General features: G+C 39.7%; 1 protein-coding gene across 2 annotated transcripts in view; it reads right to left on the bottom strand.

Moving 5' to 3' along the window:
- Window positions 1-165: 165 nt before the first annotated feature.
- Window positions 166-13,082, bottom strand: part of CEP135 (centrosomal protein 135) — a 75,180-nt gene continuing 62,263 nt past the window's right edge. For both annotated transcript variants that reach the window (XM_090035957.1, XM_090035958.1), the window contains exons 24-26: window positions 9,484-9,588; window positions 6,624-6,770; window positions 166-2,801 (exon numbers count right to left, since the gene is read on the bottom strand). In XM_090035957.1, coding sequence (XP_089892083.1) covers window positions 2,777-2,801; window positions 6,624-6,770; window positions 9,484-9,588 — 277 coding nt within the window. In that variant the 3' untranslated portion in view covers window positions 166-2,776. The remainder of the gene's footprint in view (window positions 2,802-6,623; window positions 6,771-9,483; window positions 9,589-13,082) is intronic.

Below are 13,082 nucleotides of genomic sequence, written 5' to 3'. Positions count from 1 at the left end.
AATTAAAGTTGCTGAAATAATTCAGAACTTTTTTCATTGTTCTATACTTATTAAGCAAAATTAAGTCATTTTAAAACAAAGTTGCATAACTGAGTTGATTTTATTTGCATTACTTACAAATAAAGGGTATAAAATAAGAAAAAAAGATAAAACAATAAATCCAATATAATCTAGTTTGAAATGCCATTTTAAACTTACAAACTGGATGCCACAAACTGGGATACTTGAGTATGTTGGAATAGTAATGTAGTATCAACTGTGTTAGGTAAACCTTCAATTCCAAATATCTGGATACTAATATAAAGGTTAGTTGAGAGTAATGAAATTAACAAGTGTACTTAGCATGCTGGTTACTAAACTGAACAATTTCCTGATTTTGAAGTAAAAAGTTAGATCAAACACTGATTTTGAGTCAGTTGGAGTGTGGTATATTCCAAAGAATGGAGCACATATTCTTTCTACTAAGTATTTATTTAGAATCATAGAATTAAATGACTAGAAGGGACCTGTAAGATCATCAAATCCAGTCCCCTGCCATAGGCAGGTGGTTATTGGGCTCAAACAAGCTCAACGAGGTGCCTGTCCAGCCTCCTCTTGAACATCTCCAAGGAGGGTGACTGGGAGCATGTTCCAAATTCTAGATACCCTTATGGAAAAGAAGTTTTTTCGGATGTCCAACCTAAAATTTTGCTCAATTAGCTTGTGCCTGTTGCTCCTTGCCCTCCTTGGGTGTAGCTTTCTGAAGAGTTGCTCCCCTAGATCTTGGTGTTCACCCTTGTATACAGCTATCAAGTCACCTCTTGGTTTTCTCTTGCTCAGATTGAACAAACCTAGTTCCTGGAGTCTCTCTTCATACGGTCTATCCTCCAGGCCCCTAATAATATCAATGGCCCTTCTCTGTACCCTTTCGAACTTATCCACACACCTTCCTGGTGTGGTGCCTAGAACTGGACACAGTACCCCAGCTGTGGCCTCACCAATGCCAAATAGAGAGGGAGGAGCACCTCTCTGGATCCGTTTGCAACACATCGGCTGATACACACCAGAGTTCTATTAGCTTTGCTGGCAACTTCATCGTACCATTGGTTCATATTAATCTTCTGGTTCATTGTCACCCCCAGGTCCCTTTCAGATACAGTGCCAGCCAGTGGACCACCACCTGTTGTATAGCTGTGGTGAAGGCTCTTCCTACTCAGATAAAGGACCTGACACTAGAAAGTTTAATAGTTAAAAGGAAGTAAAAGTCTTAAAAGATATCATTAAGTTTATAATGACAAAACACGCCACATTAAGACCAGAACAGATAATTATGTATGCATACATTTAATTAGAATATTAAACGATTATTTTCCAGTTAAAACACATGTCTTTATTAAATGAAAACGGTAACAATCTTAGTGCAAAAATACAAGGGAGACAAAGAATAGAAAAGTTCAGAATTTGATTCCTTCAAGTCATGCTATTCCTTCCTGCTCTCTGTAATGGAATTTGATAACATACAGTCTTTTCTTCAGCTATTTTGAATGGAATGCTGTAAAGCAGTCAACATGGATGCACTGCCACAGTGCAGATTTGTCTTCCCAATTCCTATGTGCAACACCAAGAAATGTCACATTATTTTTCTAATACTTAGTACTATTCTACTTAAACATTGGAGTAGAATACTTAATTATGAGTCCAAATATCTGACGTAAATGAACTTCAATAAATTATTCTAAAGATAACTCATAATAATGCTTTATGATCTAAATTGGTAATAACTGTCTTTCGTGTTTATTAGACATTTCTTAGAGATGCATTTTTACTGCACATCCATAGAAGATGTGTGCCATAATATAAGGTCCTCTGTCACCACTTTAAAGACTTGAGCTCAACTGTATGAATGAGTCCTGATTTTGTTCTGATCTTTTAAAAAAATAATTTTGAAAATAATTTCCAGATTTGGTTTGGCATTACATATATGGTACAATTCAGTTACGTATGATATTGAAAGTATTAATGTGTTCTTCCATTGCTTTTCATTGGAAAAATACAATATTTAAAAATAAAAATGACATTACAAAAACATTATGGAAGACTAGGAGCAATATTTCGTAAGAATTTGTGTGTAAAATTTTTTTCTAAAAGACAGTTATTGATATGGCACTGTTTTTGATTAAGAAAAAAAGTCTACTCTGAGATTGATAGTGCTTTCACAAAGTGAATGGACATTCGTCATGATACGAGGTTGTATAAAAGCAATGATGTGTAAACAAAAGTTTTGTAAAAAATCCAAATACACAGAAAACCATTAGATGCATAATAAATATTTTATGGCTCAGCATTTTTTTTCCTAAAAGAAAAAGACAGAATCTTTCATTGCTTTACACTGCCCTGCACCATTGAATGTGCAAACTTTTGGAGTTTTATCTGATATAAGCAAATGGAAATAAGTGGCAAAATGAAATCAGAGGCTGTCATATTAGTTACCCAGAGCCAGCTTCATTCTTTTACACAAATATATTTATAGAGCTATTATATTAGCCTTACAAAATTGCTATAAGACTTCAGCGTTGGTACAAAAGCAGACATTGGAACAATTAAAAGCACCCATCATAAACAGGTCATCCACAGGTAACTGAAAGAGTAGAATTGTGTAAGGCTGACTATACTCTACACATATATACAATTCACAACTTATTACTGATCTGAAGAAACCAGAGGTAGAATTCATGCCAGACTTCATAATTGTCAGAAGTCCTTGTAACAAGTTAATCCATCTATTATTGTTTTAGGCTTAAGATTCCTTGAAGCTCACGTTTCTGGAGGAGAAGAAATTTCAAAATAAAAAACAGTATTTTTAGAAAATCAATCTGGGACAAAATATATTAAATTTATTTCTGTTCTTCATCATATGCATTTATAAAGAGAGATAATTAGCCATGTTAATCTGTAGTCAAGCAGAAGGTAGGACAGGGAGTTACTTTAGAGAGTAACTCATTTAACAAGGCATGAGTTTTCACATGCAACAGAGCAGCAGGGCTGTGGCTTGGGAGTGATGGGCACCAGCATATCAGGGCTGCTCAGCTGCAGCTGGAGCCATGTACTAGTGAGAAAAGAGGGCAGAAGGAGCTGTGATTTTCTATGATAAAGAAAACCAAAATCAAATGCCAAAATATATAGATGTTTAGAATTTATTTTACTATAATGACTGAGACACTGGTACGCTTCCAAACTGCTTTAAAATTGTAAATATATTAATAAAACATTGTGTTCAACTGATACCTATATATAGTAGCATTTCATTTTAACTGCAGAAAAACAGGGATGGTGGGGGAGGGTTTAATCAGAATCTTGGATTTTTAACCAGAGAAGTTGCAATTTTTAAACAGAGAAAACCAGGATCCTGGGTGATCGGGCTCACTGGTCAGGCACCCCTGGTGGCAGGAGGAAAGCAGTGGATCAGCCTGCCACTCGCCTCCTGTCTAGAGAACAGACCTTTGTAGTGCCACAAATGAACATAGGTCCAAGGCCTAAGTGGTGCAGCATGCATTTGTCACTGCAGAGTACCATAATACATTACAGTGTAAGGACAGTACATCACAAGCATATCTGAAACTCAGCAATGGGCCAGTTAATCTTCTTGCTTCTGTTTGAGAGGCTCTTTTTGCATAAAATGAAAAGAGAATTGCAAGTGGGGGGGAAAAGATGTACATGAGAATTCTTGACTATGAACCTCTAATTTCAGAAACACCTGATTTGTCAATACTAATGGAAGAGACACTATTAATAATACAATGAACCCAAGCAGGGTTTAAGGTATTAATTAAAAGAAATCTTATTAATTTTGGGTCTGGAATAGTCTCTGGAGAATGAAAACTGTAAAAGCCAAAACAATTCACACAGTATTGGGCAAATTAGTGAAAACTTTGCTGAATGTTTCTTTCTTAAGAAAAAGCTTAGTTCTGATGGAAAAGTCTACGAAGAGCAATCCCACTTATTTTTTTGCCAGAAAAGGAGAGTTTTTATATACTATTACATTTTTTAATGGTTTCCATATACTCTTCACTTGCTAACATTGGTCTGTTTCACACTAGAAAAGGAAAAAGTACAAAATGATTCCTAGGAACAACCAGAGCTTATTTCACTGTCCTTTGACTTTAACTCTTCATTGAGCTGCAACAGGTACGAATGGGAGGACTGAGGCATACAAACTAGAAACCTAGGTGATGAAGTGGTGCGCTCTTTCCCCACCATACAAATTTTTGTCTCTGTATTTATTAGAGGTGCACCAATACACCAGTCAATATCGTATCAGCATCAGTAAAAGGAAAATTTACATTATTGGCTTTTTTTGGGCTGATAATGTCACCAATAAATGCCACATGCATGCACGTAGCCACAGCATGCATGCGGTCAGCCCAGCAGTGTGGAGAGTAGCATCCAGCTGGTAAGTCTGTTGGGGGGAGGAAGAGGCCGAGAGAAAGGACAGGGCATGGGGGAGGGGGCAGATCAAGGCCCCCGTGATGAGGGAGTGTAGTTGGGGTTCGGGCAGGTGCTGCCCATCTGGAGCAGGGAGGGGCAGAGTGTGGAATGGAGCTGCAAGCAGCTCATTTGGGGTGGGGAGCAGCTCCTGCTGCTGCACGCACCTCCCGGGGAGGCACACGCCCCCTAGGTCTGTGTATGGGGCGAAGGCAGGCTGTCTGCTGGGGCCAGGGCAGTGCCAGGCTCTTCCCAGAGTGTGGGCCTGGGCCGAGGCTGCGCTTGGGGCATGTGGTGGCGGCACTGGCAAAGGGGGCTACAGCCACCCCAGAACTCGCCATAACCCCCCCGAACACCCTCTCCCAGCACCACCACCTGCCCCAAGCATAGCCCTGGCCAATCCTTCTCCCCCGCCAGGAAAAGCCCAGTGCCACCCCCATGCCTCCCCTGGGGGTTCCCCCCACAACCTCAGTTCCACGCCATGCCCTGGTAGGGCAGCACCTGCCCCAGCACCACTCCCTCCCTCCCTCACTATGGAGGCCTCAATCTACTCCCCCTCTATGCCTCTTCCCTCCCCTCTGCCCCTTCTCCCCAGCAGACTTACCAGTTGGATCCTGCTCTCAAAGCTGCTGGGCTGCATATTGGCAATTGGATCAGTATCGTCCAATATGACTCATTCATAATCAGCCATTAGTATAGGCTCAAAAATTCTTTATCAGTGCACCCCTAGTATTTATCTTATCTACTTTTGGTATATATATTTTAGCACCTTTGATGTTAATAAGCAGTTTCTAGGGCCAGCAGCTAACATTAAGACTCCTTAAACCTGCATTTCAGACTTATCATTATTAGAATCATGATTCAGGGACACTGAATTGTGACACTTATTCTTGATCATAAATATCACTGCAGCAAAAGCCGTGTTATCTGGCACCTTACAAACTAGCATGCTCAATTAACCAGCATGCCAGTTGACGCAGCAAAAGCAAAACTGGAAGTGCCCACCATGGCACTTCCAGATTTGCTGAGCCCCCATGGCCTGGGGCACAACAACCTGCACGGGGTCCTCCTCCCTGTGCCCGGGCACACTGATGCAGCCGGAGGGGCAGCAGCTCGAACAGGCAAAGACACCTGTTCAGGCCTGTCAGGTAACCGGCATATTACCCACAGGTGCCGGATAACAAAGCTTTTACAGTACATTAAGCACCGAGGCAAAAACTAAGGAAGAAGCCAGCAGCATCTCTTCACACATGTTTGCATTCTGCTATTTTACATATGGCTTGAATGGTAGGCAAGTGTTGCCAAAAATCTATCATTGAACAGAAGGTAGGTTAGATGGGTATAATTTTTGGCCTGTAGTCCTTACTGTTTTCATATGGGAGGAAAACAGCCTTAGCTTTTCTCTACAAAAATAGGAAGCTTGGATACTGCAAGGCACAAAGAAAGAGGAAGGATAAATGGTTCTTTTCCCTCTAATATTGTAAAAGGAAGTCCTCTGGCTCTCAGAGTATTAGCCACACAAGCAGTTTTCACCATACTAGTGTCAGTTAGCTAGATAAAATAGCCTTTTTATCAACAGAGCAATATGATTTTTGTATATCTTTGAGGCAAGACTACATAGGCAAGCTCTGGTGCAGGGACTGTTTACAAGAGACTTACAAAGTATATTGACATTTCTGAATATAGTATAGATATTGGAGAATCATCTACTTTTGACATGGAGAGATGCAGTGCATACTGTACAAACAAAACTGATGCAAGGAAAGAAGTTCATTAGGCTGTACAAATGTCCAAGTTCTGGCCAGTACAGGCCACTCAGTCAGACATGGGGTAGGCATGCCTGACCTATTATTGAAAAGTTTTAATAACTTCAGAATTTTAAAAGCTGTGAATTTATATGACAGTCCTGTTCTATAAACAAAGAAATAAAAGTAGAAATCCCTTAGCTTTTGGAGAATAATTAGCAGGCAGTGTTTTAAGTTAATATTTTTAGTGGTTTTAGCACCCTTTAAATTATTAGCATTAATGTTTAAAATGTCATATACACCAAAACATAAGTTGCTTTGGGTTTTTGATTTTTTTTCCAGTTTCAGTTTAAAAAAAAAAACAACCCTTAACTTTCAAAGTTGACAATTAACCCAATGATGCAATCAAAAACTTACTTTTCTGCTGTTACACGATCAACCGACCTTGCGGTTGCACGCTCTGGAGAATGCGAAGGAGATCTTAATGTCGAACTAAGTGGAGATGAGGAACGTAGAGAAGATGTGGAAAGACCATGTCGACGCATCTCCTGAATTGCACGCTCTCTACCGAGTAGATGTTAAAATGATTTTTAATTTGTACTCATGTTATAGTTTTATCACTACCATTACTTTCATAATTTGTTCTAGGATGCTACTTTATATATAGAAAGTAGAGGATAAAAGATGATGAAAGGTGATACATTTAAATAGATATATGTACACTTTAAGTCCAAATGTTCCAATGACATTTAAGGGACACAGCAAATATAAAGATCTATGTACGCTCTATTAAGTACTATAAATAAAAGATCTGAAGAAAATACTGTACTTTTTAAAAAAAATATATATATATATGAAAAATGACAGTCAGGTTTTGCTCTTGCAAGTTTAGTCTAGATTCCTCTTGTTTGTATGGTCTCCAGGATAGTGACAGAAGAGGAAAATAAATCAATTTATTACAGTTTTTTTTTTAATAGATTTACAGTACCATGCATCTATAAAATCTGGGATGGGATGCAGAATCTAACTACTGCATTTACTTGAATAAACAACCCTGAATATAAGATGACCACTCCCCCACAGTAATTAGATTCTCTATATGGAAAATGTATAAACTTGTTATTTTTCAGGTATAAAATCTACTTATTGGAGGTTTGCCTTGAATGGTCCCCCCCTCCCACTGCTACAGCAGGGAATAAATCTGGAGGGTCAGGTGGCCCCCTTGCCATCTGACTCCCAACTTCTTCCTCTTGCAGCCCCTCCCCCCCACTTTACTATCAGAACCTGCTCTCTCCTAAGCACATGGAAATGAGAGGCAAATTTGAAAACATTGACTTAGAAATAAACATACCTGTAGTAAATTTGCATATAGGCAAATTACTATAGCTACCCATAAACTTACTTCATCCAGAATTGATGCATTTTACCTTTTTTAAAACTGCTGCAAGTTTTAGCACAGGTGCTCCAGAAACATACTTTTGAGCAGCATTTTGGCACTTACTTATATGTAGCCCAAACTATGCATGATATCAGTCCAAAGCCAAAGGCTCCTGATATACCACAATTTGTTGGGCTGGGCCCCAGCAGAGTCAACAATATTTCAAGCCATGGTAACCCCACAGCTCAGCCTTGTTCAGTATGTGTGTACTCCAGATACCCCCTACAAAGGAGCCATGTGCTAATTAGCCCTCACTTACGAATGGAGCCAGGTATTCTCGTTACGAGTCCTGGGAGCCTCCAAAAATGTATGGGCACTGACAGACATGAAAAAGCCCCACAAAAACATCACTTTACTGGAATACGACCTGGCTCTGCAGCATCTGTATAGACTGGGAAGCGCCCAATCTATCCAGACTTTGGGTAAGCTGGGTCCATCTAACGCAATGCCTCTTTTGGGCATGTTGTGCACTTGGTGCAGCATCATGCCAAGCTTAAAGTAAAGCACCATTTTCTTTTCACATCTGTAAACAGCCTATATGCAGATAAGGTGTAGGGCAACCTGGTTCAGCTCTGTCTCATAATCATGTGTGACAGGCTGAGAAAAGGGATGAACCCCTTAGGGCCCTGTTTGGTGACGTTTGCCAAACATCTAAGGCTAGTGAAGATACAGGAATCATTAGAAGTGGGAAAGAAAAGCACAGCTCAGCTCTGGGAGTAAAGAGGGAATCACAATGTATGCAATGTAGTGGATCACCATGACTTGAAAAAGAGTTGGCACTAAGGAGGACTGAGCACAGCAGCTGCTACCATACATCTTATTCAGATGGGATGGGCTGCACTAACTTACTGTCTCTGAATGCCGCCCTGGTATTGCAGGATCTCTAGGCCCAGTGCTCCTACTCTCCTGGGGGAACAACTGCCTGTTCGTATGTTGGCGGGGTTTTTTGTTTTGCTTTTTTTAAGGGTCACACAAAAAAATGGTTCCAATCAGTATCTTTGCCTTGGCAGAGGAGATCCCATGATCACGAAAGTGGTTTACCCAAGTGAGGCCTGTCCCTTGCACTCCAGTCAGGCAGGCTGACCCAGCAAGTTTTAATGGCAAAATTTTGTGGAAATAGGGGATTGTATTCATACTTCCCCTCTGGCTTACTCCTTAGCCTTCTGGCTAGGAGTGAAACTCAGAGGCATTTGAACCCCAAGGCCTCAGCCTGGGGCTTGCATTTAAGATGCCTGCCATGGATTGGGGGAGTATCTGAAGTCCAAGACCAATGGGTCTAGGAGGGAAGATATCTGCTCGGTTGTAGAGTCACATAGACTTGAATGACTGAGCTCTGCTCAACTGAAATTTAGAACTTGACTATTGGGCTTTGCTCAACAAAATTCAGAACTTATTTGGCCCTTGAAAAGAAATTTAAGAAAAAAAAAAAATCAGTATGTTTGCCTACTACAGGCCATGTGTTTTATAGTTATGTCCAATGTTGGCTGCATTTAATCAACTTCACAGCTGATTTTCATTACTGAGCACATGCTGCTTTTGGCAGCAGTCTAATGATAGACAGTATAGTAAATAAAGTTTCTTTGTATGCGAATGTAAAATTAGGAGCTTTTTCCCCCATGCTGACTGGGGGAAAAATCATCTTCAAGTAAATATGGTATATTATTTTTTTAAAAATTAAACAAGTTTCAGGTTTAGAATAATGGACCTCAGACAGGACTAAAGACAGCAGAAAACCATCACATCCATAGGTACTTTTTCCAAGCTATTAATGACATGACAAGATCAGGGGGTGGGGTCTAATGACCTCTTCACTGCAATTACAGTAAAGCAGCAGTTTACCGTTCAAATCGTTCAGTTGTCAGTTGCCTTTTTAAAACATCACAGTCGGTCTGCAGCTGTGCAACTTTACTTCTAAGTGCAGAAACTTCTCTATTATGACTGGTTCTAAAAGAATAACAAGAAGCAACAAAGAATTTTTTAATACTGTAAAGGAATGATGATAATAATAGTAAAAAGGAAAAAAAATGCAATAGATGTTACTGCTTAAAGCCCAAAATAAATTTGAAAAAACAAGAAGTGAAACTGCAACAAGCCAGATGTGATGAGAACTGAATGAATATAGTCGAATTCAGAAATCTAGTCTGAAGTATGAACCTGGCAAGTACCTCAAACATTCTTGTTACAGGGCATCCCTATTCCTTTCTGGATAAAATTATATACAGGCATGTTCATGTGAAAAGGCAGACAACTAAGAATTATTATTTTTATTAATCTATTGTGCATCTTTAATCCTATTAATGAAAAGCTATTCAACTTTCAAAAAAAAAGCCAAAGCATTAAAATGCTCCTGAAAGATACAAAATTAATGACACAGCATCGTAACAAGTTGAAGATGGTTTAATTGTAACAGCTGAAAAGAAAAGCAGCCCAGCCAGTCTTAAGTGCCAGTGAGATGTACTTCTCAGATAACTAGCTGGCATATTTTAAAGCTGCTTACCAATACCATTAACTACTCTCAGTAGAAAGCAGGAATACTGTCAAGAACCTAAGGGTAGAGAGCAGCTTGCCCAACTCAGAAGATGCAAAGCTACATTATTCCATGTTATTCTTCAATAGTAGTAGTAATAACAGTCAATTCTGGAGGCTTACAACTACGGAGGATTTATAACTATAGCCCCAAACTGAGGAAACCTATGCTGATTTTCCAATTTAATCACAGGTTTTTGTTTGAAACTTAAACTACCCATGTGCCTCAATATTTTCATCTGTGCAGTAGAGATATTTTCCTGACTGAAAAAAGAAGTTGAAAAGATGAAATGTTATTACTAAGCACCATATAAAGAAAAATACGCAGACAGAAAAGCATGGCTGACCGTTGCAAACCCAAAGCTAGAAAAAAATCCAAACTTTTCAGACTGCTTTCACTGAAAAACCACTGCAGGTCACTATTAACTAGGAATCCAGTTATATAATGAATGCATCTGTAGATAAATTTGAACTGATTGGATTAAAACTTCTTTCAAAAATATTTGTAAATGATCTGGTAGCATGCAACATATCTGGGACTAGTATGTCACTGAAAGCCCTATATCAGGACTGTTTAGGTACAGCAGGATGCAAGTCCCTGGGCCACAAGCTGCACAGACAGCCTCTGGGTTTCCTCACGTGGCTCAGGCAGCCCACTTCCCTCCCCATGCTGGCTTTTCCTGCAGTGCAAACTACACAAGCTTCCTCTTGGCTGTGAATCGCAGGCAATCAAGCCCTTCTTTTGCCATGTGGGCAACCCACCTCTTCTATGCTGCTGCACATGCAACACCCTCCAGCCAGTCTGCCTTGTTCACTCCTAGCAAGGTGGGCTGGGAAGCAGGAAGGAGAAACCTGGATCGTGGGAAGGGAAGAGTGAGCACAGAGATTCTAACTGCCACAGCAGCAGGAAGAATGCAGGATGCAGCAACCATGCAGGAACCCAGGAGCTGCATGTTAGTCTATTAAGTGTGCAGGTCAGGTGCCACCAGCTGGACAGTCCTGCACTATATTGAAGGCACCAGCTGTTTTGATTGCAGGGCAAAGCTATCAATTCACAGGGGGTAAACAAAACAGAGGAATGGTAATTTACTATTTGCCTTATTCGCAAATGAAATTCTTTTAAAAAAAAAAAATCTCTTGATCCAACTTGTTAACAACAGATGTAGAAAACAAGTTTCAGTTATCTCTGCTATCTCCTTGTAGGTCCTTCAAAGACACTTTAGCAAACTCTTTCAGGAATTATATTTTGATAATTCAGGACCCGATATTATTGGAAACAAATGGAAACAAACATTTTTGTAAATGCTGAGGTCATTCACTATATTAAAAAACCCAGTAAAAGTAAAGTTAGCAAAGTCAAAGTCAATCACTAAAAAGCTAAAGAAGTGCCAGAATTAAGGATGTCCTCCTATGTATAAGAATTAGGGTATACAGGCATACCTCAGAGATATTGGGGGTTCAGTTCCAGACCACCGCAATAAAGCGAATATCACAATAAAGCGAGTCACACGAATTTTTTGGTTTCCCAGTGCATATAAAAGTTATGTTTACACTATACTGTAGTCTATTAAGTGTGCAATAGCATTATGTCTAAAAAACCAATGTACATACCTTAATTAAAAAATACTTTATTGCTAAAAAATGCGAAGTGAGCAAATGCTGTTGGAAAAATGGCGCCGATAGACTTGCTCAACGCAGGGTTGCCACAAACCTTCAATTTGTAAAAAACGCAATAGCTGTGAAGCGCAATAAAACTAGGTATGCCTGTACTCAGATTACTTGATAGCAAACTAGTTGTTTTTCCTCAAGGATGTCTGCCTCATTCAGAGCATGGGATAGATTGCTCTCAACAAGCAAGCGGTTTTTCAGTATTCCCATGTTTATTTAATGTAGATCTCCTACCTGATTTATTGTGCCACCACTCAGATGCTACTCAGAATACTGAACCCTATATCTATCTATCCATCTATCTCAAAGGCACCAGATATTTATATTTATGACATGTATATGTATGGTTGCATTTACCAAATGCTTATTAATCTTTTCCTTGTGGACTGTATGGTAGCCCACATAACACTATTTCAGTGCTTCACAAATAATAAATTTAATTTTGGACTATTCCTATAATGTAGGGGTTATCAATCAGCCCCATATTATAAGATGGGAATGCAGGCAGAAAAATGTTAAGGCCAAAACTGTTAAAAATGTCCTGTAATTTTAGGCGTCCAACTTAAAGTACCCAAGACCTGATTTTTTATTTTTTTTTATTTGTTCAGTGTTCTTATAGCAGTATATATGGACAGACCTGCCACTGGCTTCAGTTAATAACTATGAGTACGGAGAGCTTTTGTACATTAGACTCCAGATGCTTCAAATGGAGCCCATAAAATTGTGAACATACAATTATTAAACATTTGTGAAACAATGCAACTTGCTTACCATCACATCACCTTGAAACTTTATGGCAGAGGCAACAACACAATCCAGTAAGTATACAGGTACTTTAAACAAGAGATCATCCTTTTTCTTCCTGCAGTTCCCTGCCTCATTGAAGTGCAGCTAGTTTCCATTAACGAAAATAGAAAGTTCTACAAATAGTTTCCTTTAATACATAACCCAGGAGCACACCCATGCTATGCACTGAAGTGAGAAGAAGCCTAACAGAAAAGACAGTTTGTGATTAGGGGTACGGCCGATAAAGATTTTTTGGGCCAATATAGGTGGTCTATTATTAACAAGCCATATTGGCCGATACTGATCCGAATGCCAATATGCAGCCCAGAAGCTTGGAGTGGAGAACATTGTTTGGCTAGTAAGTCTGTTGGGGGGAAGGGGTGGAGGGGAGGGAAAGGGAGTGGGGGGGCAGATCAAGGCCCCCACAGTGAGGGGGGGAAGGGGGCTGGGGCTAGGTA

The sequence above is a fragment of the Crocodylus siamensis genome, chromosome 2, assembly GCF_052110815.1.
Source record: "Crocodylus siamensis isolate JL-2025a chromosome 2, ASM5211081v1, whole genome shotgun sequence".
NCBI lineage: Eukaryota > Metazoa > Chordata > Crocodylia > Crocodylidae > Crocodylus > Crocodylus siamensis.
This window is presented reverse-complemented; position numbering and strand designations above follow the sequence as displayed.